Genomic DNA, 17,193 nt, shown 5'->3' on the forward strand with positions numbered 1-17,193 from the left:
ATTTGATGGTCTCAAAGGTCTTTTCCAATCTAAATAATTCTGTGATTCTAAAGGGTATTTACAAAGGAGAAGGAGACAGACTTTTCTCAGAGATGCCCAGAAAAGGGGCAATGGACACAAGTTGCAGGGTTGCAGCAAGGGAAATTCTGACTAGATATGTTAAATAAAACCCCAAAACTGAAACAGTGAGGGTGGTCAAACACTAGGGCTGTGAGTAGCCTGATCGAACTCTGAAGTTGGCACTACTTTGAGCAGGAGGTTGAGCTGCAGTCCTCCAGAGGCCTTTTTGACCTGTATTTTTCTTTGATTCTAAGCATTTAATAAATGACCAATTCTAACTGTTGTCAGACTTACTGACCTATATGGCGTCTCCCAGTCCTTCAAGTCTTGCAGCTTCTGAGATGATTAATGCCTTGTTAAATCATACTATGCAGAAGGAACAATCATTCCTCCAAATACACGGACTACCACCCAGACTGGATACTCTGAAAGGCTTCTAGGACAGGCAGGGAAATAATGAGGCACATTTCTAACAGCCCAAATGCAACCCCTTCCCTCGCCTACACTATGGGCAAGAGGCAACCCTGGATGACATCCCGATACTAAAACTGGTACTAAACAATGGAACTAAACAATGATGGTATTTTCATATAGCTTGCATGAGTGCAGCTACAAACTCCCAAGTCTTTTGTTTTGCAGTTGAAAGACAAAACAAACATAACAAAAAAATTCCTCCTTGGAAATGCAATTCCTTCGACTGAACAAACCAGCAAGCAAAATTCTAGGGTCTGAGTTATGCAGGAGGTCAGGGTGGAGGTTGTGAGCAGTCCCTTTTTGGCCTTAAACTCCATGGAAATCACAGCTCCAGTGAAGTCAATGGCAGTTTTGTCCCAGTGATTTCAGTGGGGCCATGGTTTCCGGGCATGGATTTGTGTTCTGCCTCAAGCCAACCCTGCTCCCATCAATCATACCTCTGTCAAACTAGTTAGAGCGAATGAGGAAGGATTTGGTCCAGGCAGAACAGCACCATCTTAGCTCAAACAAATGGGCTCTTGTTTCAGGGGCAGATTTACCAAGAGATTTCCATGGGCTGTCACCTGTGAATTAGTGTGACCCACTGCTGCGGGTGCCCCCAGGCCATGAAATGGGGATGCTGCTGCACCACAACTTAGCACTCCATCCTGCCACACTTCCATTCATTCCTGTATTTCTATTAGTTTGGGGTTGGGTTTTTTTCTTTCACTTCCCCAAACGAAAAAATAAAAGGTTTCCTGTGTGATTTGATGTGGGAAACAGCTCCACCAATGATCTTCCCAGAGGCTTGCTGTCCTCCCTTCCCCCATGGAATGAGAGAGTGGCTTGGCTAAGCGGGACTTTCAGTGGTCTGTCAGCAATCCCAGCTCACTATCTAATTACATCTTCCCCTCAGGCTTCAGGACTCTTTTTTTGCCAAACAGACAATTTCTGGTCCAATTTGAGATACTTTCTGCTGTGTGCTGTTCTCACGGGACCACACCACCCCAACAAACGTTTCTGGCTTGACCAAACAGAAATTGCATCTAGATCTATATAATCACCACTGCATTCATTTCCATTATGGAGAGACAATTCCCTATTAAATTTCAAACTGGTTTATTGGCTCAGTGAGGCAGCAAAGCATCAGATCACAGAGGGAAGAACTGCTATTTGGACAAAGCATTATTTGTCTACATAATGTAACTTGATATTTGTGTCTATAAATGTATATACCCTGGAAGATCAGACTTCGACTTTATAGCCAACCAAATCCACCTTTGCCACACACATATATATATATGTATGTATCTGGTAGATGCTGTTAGATATTGTATTGCTTTCACCATGCTGGGTGTGTCTAAATTCATAGGTCTACAGAGAACTTTATTTCCTGATTCTGTTAAGGCTTTTTCCCCCCTTTTATCCTCTGCAAGCAAATCAAAGTGACTAGATCTTTCTGCATTGAAGATCTCTCCTTTCTGACATAATATCCTATGTATTACATAGAGGATGCCCAGCCTATAGCATATGAATCAGCTGTGGCACCCTAGAATGATTTATGCTGCCCACAAACCATTCCTGCTACTTTTTTTCCTAAGGGTCCTTTTGTCTTCTCTAGCGGCATGACTGAAGTACATCTATCTTGGAAGCAAAATACCCAAACCACCATCTCTGTCCCACAAGGCTATGGTGATGCACATAAGTATCAGGTTGTATGACTGAAAATACTCCTGTGATGCAGGGTGTCTGCATACGGGGTGCCACAGCAGCTGCTACCCCATGTACATGGTAATTGGCTGCAGTGCCTGACATTCTGAGTCTCCTGCCCAGGCCACTGACCTAAAGATGTCTCACGTTCATTGCCACTGACTAACTGGGCTCCTGCCTGGCTTCATCTGGTTGTAAAAATGCCCAGACCTTTGGAGTAGTGAGTCCTGGTGAGCTAAGAGACAGCATTTGAGAGGGGTGGGGCATGCAGGGAGCCTGCTACCACTTCAGAGCCAAGCATAAGTGCTCAAGGAGGTTTCAGTCTCGCTCCAGATCTCCACCCTAACTCCAGGGCGCTGAGGTCCAATTTGTTTCACTTTGTGCTGTCAGAGTGATTTGTCTTTGCATCTTGTTTAAGTTCCTGCTGTGTGCTGCAGAATCATTTAAGACTTGGCTGCTGCTTTTATAGAGAATTACCCTTTAAGACCTGAATATGACAAAGCACTTAGAACACGGGAGTTTTACTTTGATGGGACTACTCCTCTATTTAATGGTAGCCATGGGCTTGGCTTGGCTGGACCAGACCAATAGGATGTCATGACGTGGTCTTTGTGTATGTAAATTCTTGCAGAAAACTCAGGGGACTATATGCCTGATGGTATCACCATTGTACACATACACTAAACCACCAAAATAGTGAAGGTTTCCTTATAAAAGAGCAGTGCCTTAGACTACATATTAGTGTTTACAAGCATTATAGTTGATCAAGCTACTTATTTACCTAGATAATGGTAACTGACTTGTTGGTCAGTTGACTTGACTATCCTACGATTTTTAAAAGTTGCTTTACCTAGACAATGCACTTAGCCTTCTGTTTGGGAAAGACACTGAAGTAAACTTTTACCAGCTTATATGAGAAAGAGAAAAAGTGGTGATAATGACCTATACCTAACTGTTAATTCATCCTGGTTCAGCCATGGCAAATTCCATGCAGCCAAACTCCTTTCGACTTGTTGCGAGCTATGGAGCCTTTGTCTTGCACCACAAAGTTATTGTGCAGGTTAATGGCAGTTTCTTTCTCTGAGTGCTGTGATTTACGCAGCTTGCACCCATACCCAGCTCCTAAAGCTGTGCTGTGTGATACTGACCATGAGCCAGATGGTGAAAGGGATTGGGAACTGGTTGAGGGTAAAAGTGACCACTTTTTTTGGCTGGGTTATGCTGAGCTCTGATCCCTTCTCTGGAGCAGTTTCCTTCCCAGCTGCACAGTTATACCAGCGTGACTGAGAAAGGGGCCCAGGGGAGGAAATAAGAAGCAGTGGTAGGATTGCCATGGGAGAGGAGGGTGGTGAAGGCCACTTCATCTGACACTGCTGCCAAAAGAAATGGTCACTGAATCACAGCCCAGTGGCATGTCTGGCCAAATCCTGTGGAAATCCTGAGTGTCAGGGACAAAATCCTGCTTTCCAGCCCAATGTGCTCTGATCTGATTTATTAATCTCCCAGTGTGCTTGAAAGCTTTTTAGCATAGTGGAGTGCAGTGGTTAAAGCATGGAGTAGTGGGTGCTGAAAGGGGAACAGCCTGGTGCTGGATGGTAGGCACCCCAAACCAAGGACAAGCAGCAGCAAAAAAGGTGCAAGTGAGACCATGGTCTCCTGTGTAACAGGGATGGAATAAGACATTTCAGCAGGTCTTAAACTATGACTGCTCTTCAACAGCCACAGGTCTGTTACTGATATGGAAGGAGACTGGGTAAGCAACCTCTTTCCATGAGAAGAAACAGCATGGTAAGGAACCTTGCTTTGTATATGTCTCCCTCCTCCAGTGCTCTGCATTTCCAGATACTAATCCAAGACTGAATTACTGCATTATAAAATGAGTTCAACCTGCCGTGACCTGAAGACTGGTTCAGTTTACAGCCAAGTCCATAATCCAAAAAGCATGAAGGATCAGCAATGGGAAGAGAAATAAAAGCGCTCAGCAGAAAGAGTCAGCAGGTAGTCCTTAACAGGCAGCTAATCACAGTGAATAATTTATTACAGCAATGCTACTGAGACTCCACTAGCTTTTAAACCAGTATTTCCTGGAAATGTTTTCTGCTCCTGTTGTATCATTTGTAAATTCTTCCCTGTCTGCAATGTGAAGGTGTTTGCAAAGGTCTTAGGAAATGATACTGTTCCAAGAAGACCCCAATTAGACACAAGTCCAATACATTGTCTCTGACCCCACTTGATTCTGGATGCTCTAGAGCAGGGGTCCTCAAACTATGGCCCGCGGGCTGGATACAGCCCCCCAGGGTCCTCAGTCCAGCCCCCCGTATTTACAGAACCCACTCCCCCACCCCACCCACCCCCACCCCCCACGCCGGGGGTTGGGGGGGAGACCAAGCAGCCACAGATGACTTCCTGCCACTTAATCTGCGCGCCAGCCCCCTGTTTAAAAAGTTTGAGGACCCCTGGTCCAGAGAAAGGCCAGCCCTTTCTGAATATACCCTCTGGCTCAGTGGCATGCCAGTGAGAGGAGCATTGCACATGATCCATACCTCTACCAACAGAAAACAACTTGCTGCCAAATCAAACACCCTCCTTGGATATGAGGGTTTATAACCCCTCCTAAAATCCTGCTTGAAACAACCAAATCAATGTTAAAACTGGATGGAGGTCACACTTTTAGTCTTATCTTCAACTCTTCTAAGCCCTTGACCTCTATTGTATCATGTGGCAAGGAGTTATGGAAGTGAATTGGGCTCCCTGTAACTGATTTGAATGTCATGTTTCTTTCACCTTTTTGACTGTCACGATGTTCTGTGATCAGTCAGGATAGAGACCCATTTGTCAGCTTTCTCCTCCCCATCATTCATTCATTTCTATACATTTCACATCAATCCCTACTTTATGTTTTTTTAAGTTACTGGTCTGTCATTCCTTCACCACAGGAAGCACAAGTTTAACCACTCCATCAATGCAATTACTGACTCCACAATGCTTCATTATGCCCTAAAGCAGAGAAGATCTCTATTTGTTCTGCAATAAAGCAGCTCTTAATTAGGCTGTCGTCGCTCCTCCTGTGTAAATATCTCATTTTGCCTCTGGAATGGGGGAAGTTCACTCCATCTCTTGTTGTTTGGAAAAGACCGAGTGACATCACACAGCAATCTTTTACTTTCTGGACACAATTAATGTGCTGATTACTTTGCTCACGCTTTCGACAAGCAGGTGATTTCTCTCCGATCACACACTTAAAGCTACTGATTTTACATGTGCTTTGTATTGTTTAGTCGGATGGGTCCAACTCTTTTGTTTTTGCACATTTGAATGAGAAGTCAATCTGTTACCGTTGCTTTGGATTCACAATGATACTACAAATTGAATTCCTTTGTAGTGAGAATCCATAGGGCTTTGTGGAGACCTTATGGCAATGGACAGAGTATTTTTATAGCATGCTTCATTTCCTCTCAGAAAAAACATAACACTAGGAAGAAATGGCAGAAACTGATGTTTGACTGTCACAAGAAAAGTCTTTGTCAAGCTACATTCACAGCCAAATTTTGGGATGCCTCACATTTTATCTTATTTCCAAAAGTCTTTATTCCCTTTGTGTTCTCTACAGTCAACCAGAGAAAGTAAACACTGGTAATATTTGAGTCTGTGAAAAAAGGCTCACTTTAAGTTTCATTGCCACTAGACTTCTGTACAAGAAAATGGGATAACACTACACAGAGGTATTTCTTGCAAAGCAACCAAACACTACCAGACTCTCCTTTAATGTCCTGCTATTTTTAGTGATAAGTTAAACAATTTCTCTGTCTATTTATTTGCCATATGGAAGTTCTTTGGTTGACTGTTAATCATTCACTCTTCAGCTTGGAGTTAATTGTTTACTGACTGTTAAGCTGTGTGCCCTAAAGATGCCTTTGGGCTCTTAAATCGGTGGGAATATCTCAGTAGAACAACAGAGGTATGCTTAATGCTACTACAACTGCTTGAGCATGCAGGTCTCACAGCTCCTGGCTATGCCACTTCTACTTCAGGTACAGGTCTCTTGGGATGGAGTGGAGTTACCTCCCTACCTGCTGGTTAAAATGGACAAACACCACTCACAGACAACATAGTCACACAGGGGGCTGCAGTGCCTTGCTCTTTCTTTCCAATTGCTCTGCAATGTAAGCAAAAAACCCCCTAATTACCCTTCTTTGAAAACGATGGTTTTGGTCACTAAAGCCTCAGGGGCTTGTGGGAGAATGGTGCTGGCGCACACTCTCTGAAGACCTGATTCCAAAGAGCTTGCCTTGTTTTATCATGAATATTGGGTGGTGCTGACCCAAGATGAGCACAGCCCAGCAGGACAAAGACTCCTTTTTGTTGTGTTTTTTCAAGTCACACTGAGCCTTGAAGGACCTTTTCTCTCCACAGGGAGCTAAGTCTGACATAGAGGGAGATGGATTCTGCCCATCCTGGATGCTGTGTGCTACTGCTACACAAATGACACTCATTCTGCAAGCTGCTACTAAACTTCCAGAGTGCCTCAGGATATGTTTAGCAGGACAGCAGCCATCTTCCTACACTTGGTACTTCCTTCTTCTTGTTCAGCTGCAGTGATGGATTTTGTGAAGTATACCAGAACTTTTGGATTTATTTAATACTTAAGAATGAACCAGACCATAACCAATATGGACCAAATCTGGGTTCAAATAGGCAACATTCAAGAAGAAGCCTTTGGCAGGGCTTGCTGAGTCTGTGAGCTAGCCCCTGAACATACAGCAGAAAAACAGAAGGGAGAACGATAAGCCTCAGTGATGGCTTTGGGGAGCTTCAGGGCTTCCACAGAATTCAAGCATAGGCAGGAGGGAACATAAAAATAGGAGCACAGAGTCGAGTTAGTCTCTGCAACCCAGTGCAAGCTGCATTCCAGTTTAATAGCCCTGCATTCCCATCTGAACCACCTCAGAGTAGGTGCCAGATACCCATCTCAGCTGCATCCCCAGTAATGCTGGAGGTCTGGAGGACTTATGCCTGAGTGAGAATAGTGCAAGCAAGATCAGGTTCTGGCCCTGTGTCAGCCTCAATTCTCCTCTCTGGATTCATCCAACTTGCTGACAAACCTAGTTAGTTTTCTAGAGACACATGGCTGATTTACTCCAGCAATTTAATAAAAATGTGGTTTTGACTGACTGCTAATGGGATCGCCTGAGATAGGCTCAGCTGCTTAGTGTAGGTTACAGTTTTACTTGCAAACACAATAAGCATGGAAATCTATCTAGGATGACATATAGGAAAACATTACAATCTCTCCTATAAGATGAGCAAGGTTTTTATATGCATTTAATATAAATGTCTTGGTTTCAGCTGCTTTCTTGCTACAATTTTCTGCTTATGTTTCTTCCAGGGAGATTTATTTTTCCATTGTAATTTTTCAATTTGTTTCTGGCACAGGCAATGTGCAAGAACAAAATAATAAAGATAGGAAAAGACATAATCTCTTTCCTCCTCGCCCCCTAATTTTACCTTGCAGAAAGTTCACTAAGGTTTACCCCTCCCCTTTGCACAGCAAAGACTTGATCCAGCCCATGCTGGTATAGTGAAATGAATCAGATACTACTGTAAGCTTTCAGATACTAGTGGTATGAAGTGCAATTTTACAATCTAATTAGCAGAGGATTAAACATTGCACCTTGCTGAGGCAGTTGAGCTGCTCTCGCCAGGGGGGGGTTACCACCTGTGTAGGGTAAGAAGTCTTTTTATTTGCTCTACAGAGGGTAAAAGCACTCCGTGGGGAACTAATGAAGCCCCAGCCACTCTGTGCAACTCCTGTCCCTGATCTAGGCTGTGCATTTTGGAATAGCCCTGCCAACAGACAGCTATTCCAAATAGAACTGCTCATCTAGGCTGGTTTTTCACTGCCGTGGTCTCTGGATTATGGCAATGGACAAATTCTAGCCAGAAATTCCTGCTTTCCCTTCCCAACCAACCTTCCCTCCCATATTTATGACCACTTCTGATAAGCCACAGAAGTTCTCTGTGGTTTATTCATAAGGCAGTACCATTGTTTTGGGTCTCCTGGATAATTTGCTGAGACAAAAAAAAGAAAAAATCCCAATAAAGAGAAAACTGGCACCCTATTTTTTAGGGTTACACTTGCAGAAAAAAGGTAGGAGATACTTACAGCCCCTGATTTGAGGAGCAATGTGAGAGTTAGAAGTAGGTTATTGGGGACACAGAGAAGCTGGCCAAGATGTTATCAAGCTCTAAAACCAGTGCTACAGACCAGATCACCTTGAGCAGCTGAGAAGCAAAGTAGGGAAGCTGAGAAAGAAGGCTTGACCCTTCCATGGAAATGTCTGTCTCCTCTCATGCAGTCAGAGTAGCTGACCTCTTTTTTTCTTTCTTCCGATGCTCTCCACCAACCCTCTCATCCCATCAGGGTTGATAACAATTGCTATAGCTTGTGAATGGCTGAGTCCTGTCATGGCAGAGCATTAGTTTCCTCCCAGTAAATGTTTCTATTGCTAAGACTGACTTTGGAAGGCATTTTTTAAGGACATGTCTTCCCTGGGAGGTTGGCACTAATGGAGATATGTGGGTGCAAACACCTAGTCTAGGCATGTTTTAATAAAGCCTAGGCATTGTCACGTGTGAGTATGGCTTGCCCTGCAGGTAATGATTGATCCCAAACAGATGTGTCTTTTAGAGCACAGATGCTCTGGGAAGACCTCCTTACTCCCCTCATCCTTTCCTTCCATGAATAAAAAGCCTCATTAATAGCCTTTGATAAATAAAAGGCCAATCAGTGCACCTATTGTCTCCTGCTGCCTCCTTAAGCAGTTCTGTTTTCTACCAAAACCTTGATTCTAGTTTATTTTAATAGAAGATGCTATCTGTGAGCACCAGGCAGTGTCCAACTTGAATGTGTTCAGAGGAAGTGAAAGAAAGGGAGGGGGGACCTTGGCACAGTGACAGTGCAAAGAGAAATGCAGTACATTAATTCAGCACGGAAGCATTTGCATCCATGGAAGAACTGCCTAGTTGCTCCAAATCATCCAGTTCTGCAGTCTGCAAACAAGCCTGAAACCTTGCCTCCTGATGTCTCCATGGGTTTGCAGTACAACAAACACTGTTGCTAACAGACCGTGCATGCCCACCTGCAGGGCATGTGCTCAGAGATGAGCTTTTTTCTATTAGATGGCATCCTAGGTAGGAAAATCAGAACACATGGGTCCGCCTAGTAGGATGAGCTCAGGGGATCAAAACCTTCCTCCTCCCAAAGGAACAGGACATTCTGTAGCTGGATTTCTCAAAGACAATTTGGAAGGACTGAGACAAATCCCAATTTTCAGGTGCACTGAAAGGTTCACTAGAAATAGTAATAAAGAGACCAGAATGGCTAGTTATCACTGACCAAGCTCTAGTTTTGTGATCAGATCGATGCATGCCATGTCTGATTTGTGAACTGTTTCAGAGTAAAGTTCCTAAACAAATCAGACAATGGGAACAAACTTTTTAATGCTTTTTTTTTAGGCATATGATGACAGTTCTCTTTCACTGCTAGCTGGGCATTTAACTCTTCAGTTAGTAAAATTGTTGCTTATCAAAAGTAATGCTGCGTCTGGGAAAACTATGAAATTTGTAATAAATGTAATGTAATAAATGGGAGATTTCCTGTCTCTTCTCCACTCTCTCTTTCAGATCACTTATGGCTTGACAATATGCTATCAGGGGCTGGCTGAACACCCTCAGTACCACCATAGCCAGTGGATGGAAGGCCTCCAGCACCTGAGACGATCAGTTTTTCAGTTCCCATTTATCTCTTATGAACCACACACAAAAGAAGCATAAGTTGCAAGATTAAGCGTTATTTGCTGCCCCCCCCCACCTGCCCCCTCCATACCAAGACATTTAATAAATTAAGAGCTACTTTTGCCTGCTAATTCTTTGCAGACATTCAGACAACTTTGGGAGAAAATTAACATCCTTCAAAATCATGTGAATCAATGACAGCATTTGGCATACATCACACCCTCAAACTGAGCTATCACATGCGTGGCAAGCCCAGACCTTGACAGAGAAGTAAACACTTACTTTTCTTGGCTTCACTTTGTCATGGTAGTCATATTGAAAAATCCCCTTGTAGCTAAGTCCTAACCACCAAGGAATTCCCTGCTTGTCCTGGAAGAGAAAACAGAGGGAGTTATATTGAATGGAATGGGGAAATGCTGGAGATTTCCTAGGTTGTTATTTAAGGTGAAGATTTGTTTCTAAGCAGAATCTTTGAATGTCATGGGTGTAGTTAAATTTACCCCTGCTGAATTTCCTCATCACAAAGTGCCATGGTGTTTAGGAGAGATCTGTTTCATTTTTGGCCATGACACATAAAACCATTTAAAATGCATCACATATGATCAAGTTACTCAAAATGTGGCCAGGGGAGGTGAGGAGGTTTGACATGGGTCCCTTGTGCAGTCAGTGGTGCATCCTCTTTCTCTTCCCTGTAAATTATTCAGTCTGAACACTCAGTCTGGAGAGGAAGGAGAGTGAATCACCCAGCTGACTTGAATTATGTGGAGGGATTTTAGCATTAATCTTGAAAATGCAGCAGTAATGTGATCTGAGAGCTACCAAGTGATAAGGTCTGACAGGCTCGGACCCAACTGCTTTGTGTCTGAGTGTGCAATAAAATGGCCTTATGGAGTAATGGCTGATATCTGATACCAGCCTCTCTGCAATTTACTGAACTGGAGTCCTCAATGAAATTACATTTGTTCTGTTAATGTGATAGAGGATGGCAGGGTAAAATGCAACAAAACCAAAACCCCCACATCAGGTAGAAGCAAAACCTATTATGTGCGATATTTGCTGCCTCATTGCTGCTCACTGGTACTTATTGATCATGGGGAATTCACTGGCATAACTCTCAAGTGTTTGCAGGTGTGAACACCCAGCCCGATCCATTAGATCTTCCTTGTAAAACAGTCCAAGAGGTTTGGATGCAAAGGGTGCTGGAGGGATCCTGCTCTCTGGTAAAAGAAGAGGCTAATGTTTTTTGCAAAATGCTGTAACACATTAGCAGGAATAGACTAGAAACGCATCTCCCTGAGACAGATACTGTCAGATATCTGTGCTTTTATAGTACCCCATGTGTGCAAGGCATTACAGATATATTAAAAACCATAGGATCTCTGCAGAGAGATAATGATGAAATGCATCAAAACTTCAGGGGTGATAAATGAGAGCCTATGCTCCAGGGAGTGTGGATCTAGCTTTATTTATATGTTTATTGATCTCTCTACTTAAAAAAAATAACAATCTTACAGAGCTGGTCAGGCAGGGAAGTAATAATAATATGAGACTGGAAGATTTGGTGATAAATCATTAGACAAAAGAAATGAGGGATTTTGTGAATACCTGCATGAAAACCACATGGGTAGAAGCAAAGAGCTGTTTGAGGAATGGAATGTGTTATCTCTAGAGTGTGGGACAATGATTTGGCATTAAAAATATGTATTGTAGCTGTGTCAACCTACTTATATCTCAAGTGAAGGGAGCTGCAGTCTGCAGGTCATGCCTGGCCCTAGTTAGCTGCTTATGGATCTGCCGGCTGGGAAAAGTCTGACCTCCTGGAACTACAAAAAGTAGTGAGACATCGAGTCTGCCAGCAATGTGGCTGGCTTGTCCCTTTGGTGCAGGTTCACTGGCATCACCAGAGCTTGCTGCTGCTTTTATGCTGAACACCTCCAGCACAATAGGACTGCAAGAGTTTTATCTCCAAGAACACAATTTTCCTCTTTGGACCTGTCTTTACCAAACATTCACTACACAGTTGAAATGTTTATCCTACCACAGGAAGTGAAAAAAGACTTTAGTAGTAGTGTATTGTATTCTGAAAGCAGGATGGTTACTTGTGTCGCTCTCGTTCCCTCTCCAACAACAGTTTAATTCAATAAATGTCCCTTTTTTGTTGCACGTACCTTTACTGCATAATAATGCACTCCATATGTTGGGAGGGATTCTACAATGCTCATGTAACTGCAAAAGAACACATAAAAGAATAACATGTCTGAGAAGCTGACAGAATGATCTCAAAAAACTGCATTAATAAATAAATAAATAAATAAGGACATAAATACTTCAAAATAAAGCATTAGATGAGATGGGAGGCATAGTTACATACTGTATTTAACAGTCCAGTATAAATATTTTCCGGTAAAAAAAGGTCACAAAAAATCACTCTTATTTCACTTACTTCACAATTGCTTGACCTCTTGTCTGACCATTTAGTTTCTTGTAATGTTCAATGACTCGATCCTCACTGGAAAGGAAGAAATTAGATGCTTTATAAAATGGCAGTATCTTGACTAAATGACTAAAAATCTTGCCAAAAGGTGAAGAGGTACTTCTGTTAGCACAACTACTGAGGGAATCAAAATATGCCAAGCAAACATGTTAGATGAAGGGATTTGATGGAGCCCAGGGTAAAAAAAGGGGATCCACAGACTGAGAATAAAAATGGCTTTCTAAAAGTTGGTTTTCTGAAAAAAACTTCTTTTACTCACAAACATGGTATCTCTTTATACAGACTTTTGCCTCTTTGCATTACCTTTCTTATCTACAAATGATGCCCATGATACTACATTGTGTGGCAATCAGATGTGTGTTGGAGCTGCTCAAGCTCTGCTTCACTCTACCTGGTGCAACTTCTTTCCAAGCCCACCATGTTCTCTGAAAGCTAGCAAAGCTTTCAGAAACTGGTGGCCAGTAATAGCCCTAAGTTTACTTAGTAGTCACAGATTACTCCTCACTGCAGCTGCGCAAAACCATGTACAGGAGCCCTAGTGGAAGTACTCTGGAGAAACCTCTCCCAGCGAGTTAAATTCCTTGTGTACACAGAGGCAATGTCTGTAACAGCAGGTTAAACAGTGGCATGGAATGTTTGCAGGGCACTCAGACTTGGGTCCCTTTACTGTTAAAGTACTGATGTGCCTTTACTTCTCCCCACCTGGCACTGCATAAGCTTCCTGGAGTACCAAAGTGTCTATCTAATGCCATCATGCTGCACATGGTTTAAGGCTAAGCCAATATGAACTGCCATTCCTCCCTCCCTGCATTTCCCAGGTCCAGCTGGGGCCTCTAATAAGGCCTTTAAAGGCAGCCACAGGCTTGTTCACCATGCGGTAATCTTTCCCCAGGCAGAGCTGAAGCTGATTTTATTGCTAGACAGTGTGAAGGAGCACAGCAGTGTGGGGTAGTCTGGTAGGTGACCTCACCACAGCTGTCAGAGATGCCCATGGGGACTTCTGTGGAAAACTGCAAAGTGTTTCACTAGCTCTGCTACCATGACTGTTTGCTCATTGCTCATTGCTGCCTTCCCCATACGCATCCTTGTGCCAGAGAGATCTGTGTGGAGCAGAATATCTTATAGGAAGAAGTTCCCCTGCCCCTGCTAGGCACAACCTTCATAATGCCCTCAGTGATGTCACAGGTAGAGGCCACACAGAGCCTGCTGTGACATCACACAGAGGATGTTCTGTTCTGTGACATCACAATGAGAACAAACTGCACCATGACATGACAGACAAGATGTGCTATGCACAGATGGGGCACAAGGCCTGGCACAGGGGAGGTGAGGACTGTACCAGGACCTCCCTGGTAATGCAGGGAGGAAGGGAGAGGACCAGAAACACCAGTGTGGACAGCACAGAGCAATTCAAGTAGGTCTCTTGGGTTGTCAGCAGAGCCAGGTGTTCCCCCACAAGCCTGTCATTTGTCTGAGAGTAACTGCTTTCCTTACCAAGTGACTTCTCCCACTCATCCTGCACAAAAAAAGGGGCTTTTTTGGGGGGCAAGGAGAAGTAACGTCCCACCAGCAGGTCATAGCAGGTAAGTGTGCTGAGTCAGTAACAAATTACACAGGTAAAGGAATGGTCCAGCTCCCCCATCAAATCACTCAGAATAATTTTAATGCTTAGAAAATTATCTGTAAGCTGTAAATTCAACAGCTATGAAACCATATTACAGCCCACTGATCCAAGCAAGTACCACAGATGTTGTCATGCACAGGAAGGCAGAGCCCGGGTCTCCTGCCATGATTTTCATAAACAGGATTACTTTTGGAGCAATAACTGAATTACATGAGTGTTCAGTACTGGAAGATCTCCAAAAAACATCATTCTTAATAAAAATGATAGACAGAGAGGGCTTACAGCCCTTTGAAATTACCTCTTAAAACTATGATTACATGTGCATGCAATTCCTCTCTGTCTCAGACAGGAACAAACCAGGAATGACTTGTCAGAAAAAAATGGAGTTTCTTCAGTGGAAAACACTCTTAGCTTTGGTTTCCACTCTGTACAGTTTATTGTACAGATCAAACTCTCATATTGATGCCATTCAAGGAAAGGATAAATGTACCTACATGCTGATTACCTAATGTGATTCCAGATGTGCTCTGCCTTCTTACAAATGATTATTATAAAATAATGAATACGTTCCCAGACCATACTCTTTGGGTAGGGAACCCAATTGATGCCTCATTTCTTTCAAAAGGACAGATAAGATGTCAGGGAGCTGTCCTGAACAGTGGGATAAATAACGTTATGTTCTCAATCCATACTAAAAGATGTGGGACAGTCCCAGGTCTACCCAGTTCTCATAAACAAACGCTATGCCTCCACTGCTCTGTTAGGATGCTGATGATCTTCCTTTCCATTGTTTAATGTTTTGAGGTCTACAGATGTTAAGTGCCAGATAAATATCATCCTTGTTTCCTCTTTCTTTTGGACAAAATAAAGCCTGAATTATCAATCAAGCCATGAATAACAGTGGGATCTGCTGCCTTTCACCTTTCTGCAACGCTCGGCTAGTCATGCTTTGGGGAAAGAAACAGATAGTCCAGAGCACAATCAATCAGATTTGTTTCAGATGGATTCCTTGGGAGGAGGTTACTGTGGCTTCTCTCCACTGACAGCAAAGGGAGCTGAGGGCACCCAGCTCAGATGGAGAGGTCTACGCTGAAGTAATGTTCATAGTCAGATGAATCCCACCCCAGCTGCATGACAGTCGCTCCTCTATGTTCTTTGAACTTCCTTTTCATTCCCACTGCCCTGTGCAAGAAGGATCATCCAGCACAGAGGTCACTTTCTGCCTCCAGCTCTGGGACAGAGAGGTAAGTCCAACATGTGCCAGGGAAAACAAGCAAAACCATTCATGGGTCAGAAGGAGCATTAGCAGAGCTTAGAAACATTCTCCCCTATCATTTCAGCTGTTCATCTCCAAGTGGCTGCCATGCTGCTATTGACAGCTGGGAGAGTGCTGGGACACTGCCTGGACCACCAGCTGATGTCTCCTCTCCCCCCTGCTCTGGCTTGTTGCTGTGTCAGTGACACAGAAACGCATTCATAATGCGGGGCTGACAGAGGATACTTAAGTAATGTGGAGACAGAGAGGCTGCCGAAACACTACTGTCTGTTTGCCAGCTCATAAAACATTCCCCCAAAGCTGCAAAAATTAATAGATGGATGATATCCTTCAGCAGACAACTCTGATAAAGATCATTAGAACTACCAAGAAATCCCTCTTGTCCCAGCAGCTTACAGAACTTGATGGCAGACAACTTGCAAGCAAATGCAGGGCCAGAGTTTCTCATCATCAGATCCAGATTTTCAAAGGCAATTGTTTCCCCCCTCTCTTCCCAGTACACTGAGCTGCTTTAAACAGCTGTCCACTCGTTGTTCCTTACTGTTCTGTTTCTAACCTGATTTGTTCATTTTGATTATGTTCTTGAACTTACTAATCTCTTTATTTGCAGTCATACACTGTTGCGCTGAAACCCGCAGAGCATCACTTGGGCCAAAGGGACCATGAGCAGGATCAGAGCCTCAGGTCTGTGTTATGTTAGAGAAACTATATAGTGATTTTCAGCTGATATTTTCAGAGGTGGATATTCTGGCAACACTGATGCTTTAGGTTGCTAAAAACAAGTCTGAATTCAGAGTCTGTTGGAACCTGGGAGAAGTCTATCTTTTCCCTGGACTGTTGAATTCCCATTCTAGCACACATTTTTGTGCTGTTGCATCTCCTTGCCTTCTTACTGACAACCTAGTACTGGGCTGGCTTGCTGGTGAGCATCTAAATTGAGAAAAAATGCAACGACAGTGGCTGGAAAGAGGCACTGTGTGTTAACACATTTTCTAAAGGTTCTCTCCAGTCTCTGTGATTAGTTTTGCATCTAAAATAATAAATACTGTCAGTTGCCATGCATGGGCAAGAGAAATTAAAACTCAGGACCCCAGCTCCTGGGCTGTCTGGGAGGACCAGAATCTCAGCTTTCATTTAAAAGGAAAAAACTCCCAACAAAAATCTGCCCCCCCCCCCAAAAAAAAGCCAACCACAAAAACAAACCCACCAAAACGCCCCTTCTTGCTTCACCAGTAATCAGTGATGCTACGAGATGCTTGAGAACAAGATGTACTTCTGATTCTTCTTGATCTGTAGGCAGCTGGAACCAGCAACTTGATATAAAAATTACAACCTTCAACTCTGTTGTGATGTCTACACATCTCCAAGAAGATGTTACAGGGAAGGGAAAGGCCTGCAGCAAGGCTATGCAACCAGGAGACTCCATGAAGGTGAAGTGAGAGGCACCAAACTGTGCTGATTCAGCCCTTGCAGCATCTAGGAATCCAGGACTTATCCCACTGGTCTTACTACATTCAACAGGAGCAACAGGCAATGCTTTTTTATGGTGTGGATGGAATGTTTATTTCATGCAGATCTATCATAGTATCTTGCTGAAGGGTATCATAGTATTTACTTGATTATCCATTTTATCACCTCGTAGTCCATTTCAGTTGATACAAATAACTAACTAAAGAAATTTACCAATCTCACCTCTAATGTTTGAAATGTTTCTTTCCAGAGTTGGAAATTCACTTGTTACCTTGTTACTGCTTCGGCTAATATCGAAGAACTGCAGCTTAA

General features: G+C 43.3%; 1 protein-coding gene across 10 annotated transcripts in view; it reads right to left on the reverse strand.

Moving 5' to 3' along the window:
* FRMD4A (FERM domain containing 4A) overlaps positions 1–17,193 on the reverse strand; it is a 386,124-nt gene that overhangs the window by 48,986 nt on the left and 319,945 nt on the right. For all 10 annotated transcript variants that reach the window (XM_080391697.1, XM_080391696.1, XM_080391695.1 and 7 more), the window contains 3 exons: positions 12,461–12,526; positions 12,186–12,243; positions 10,300–10,386 (listed from right to left, as the gene is read on the reverse strand). In XM_080391697.1, the coding sequence (XP_080247823.1) occupies positions 10,300–10,386; positions 12,186–12,243; positions 12,461–12,526 (211 nt within the window). The remainder of the gene's footprint in view (positions 1–10,299; positions 10,387–12,185; positions 12,244–12,460; positions 12,527–17,193) is intronic.

The sequence above is a fragment of the Falco punctatus genome, assembly GCF_963210335.1.
Source record: "Falco punctatus genome assembly, chromosome: 6".
In the NCBI taxonomy this organism is placed as follows: Eukaryota; Metazoa; Chordata; class Aves; order Falconiformes; family Falconidae; genus Falco; species Falco punctatus.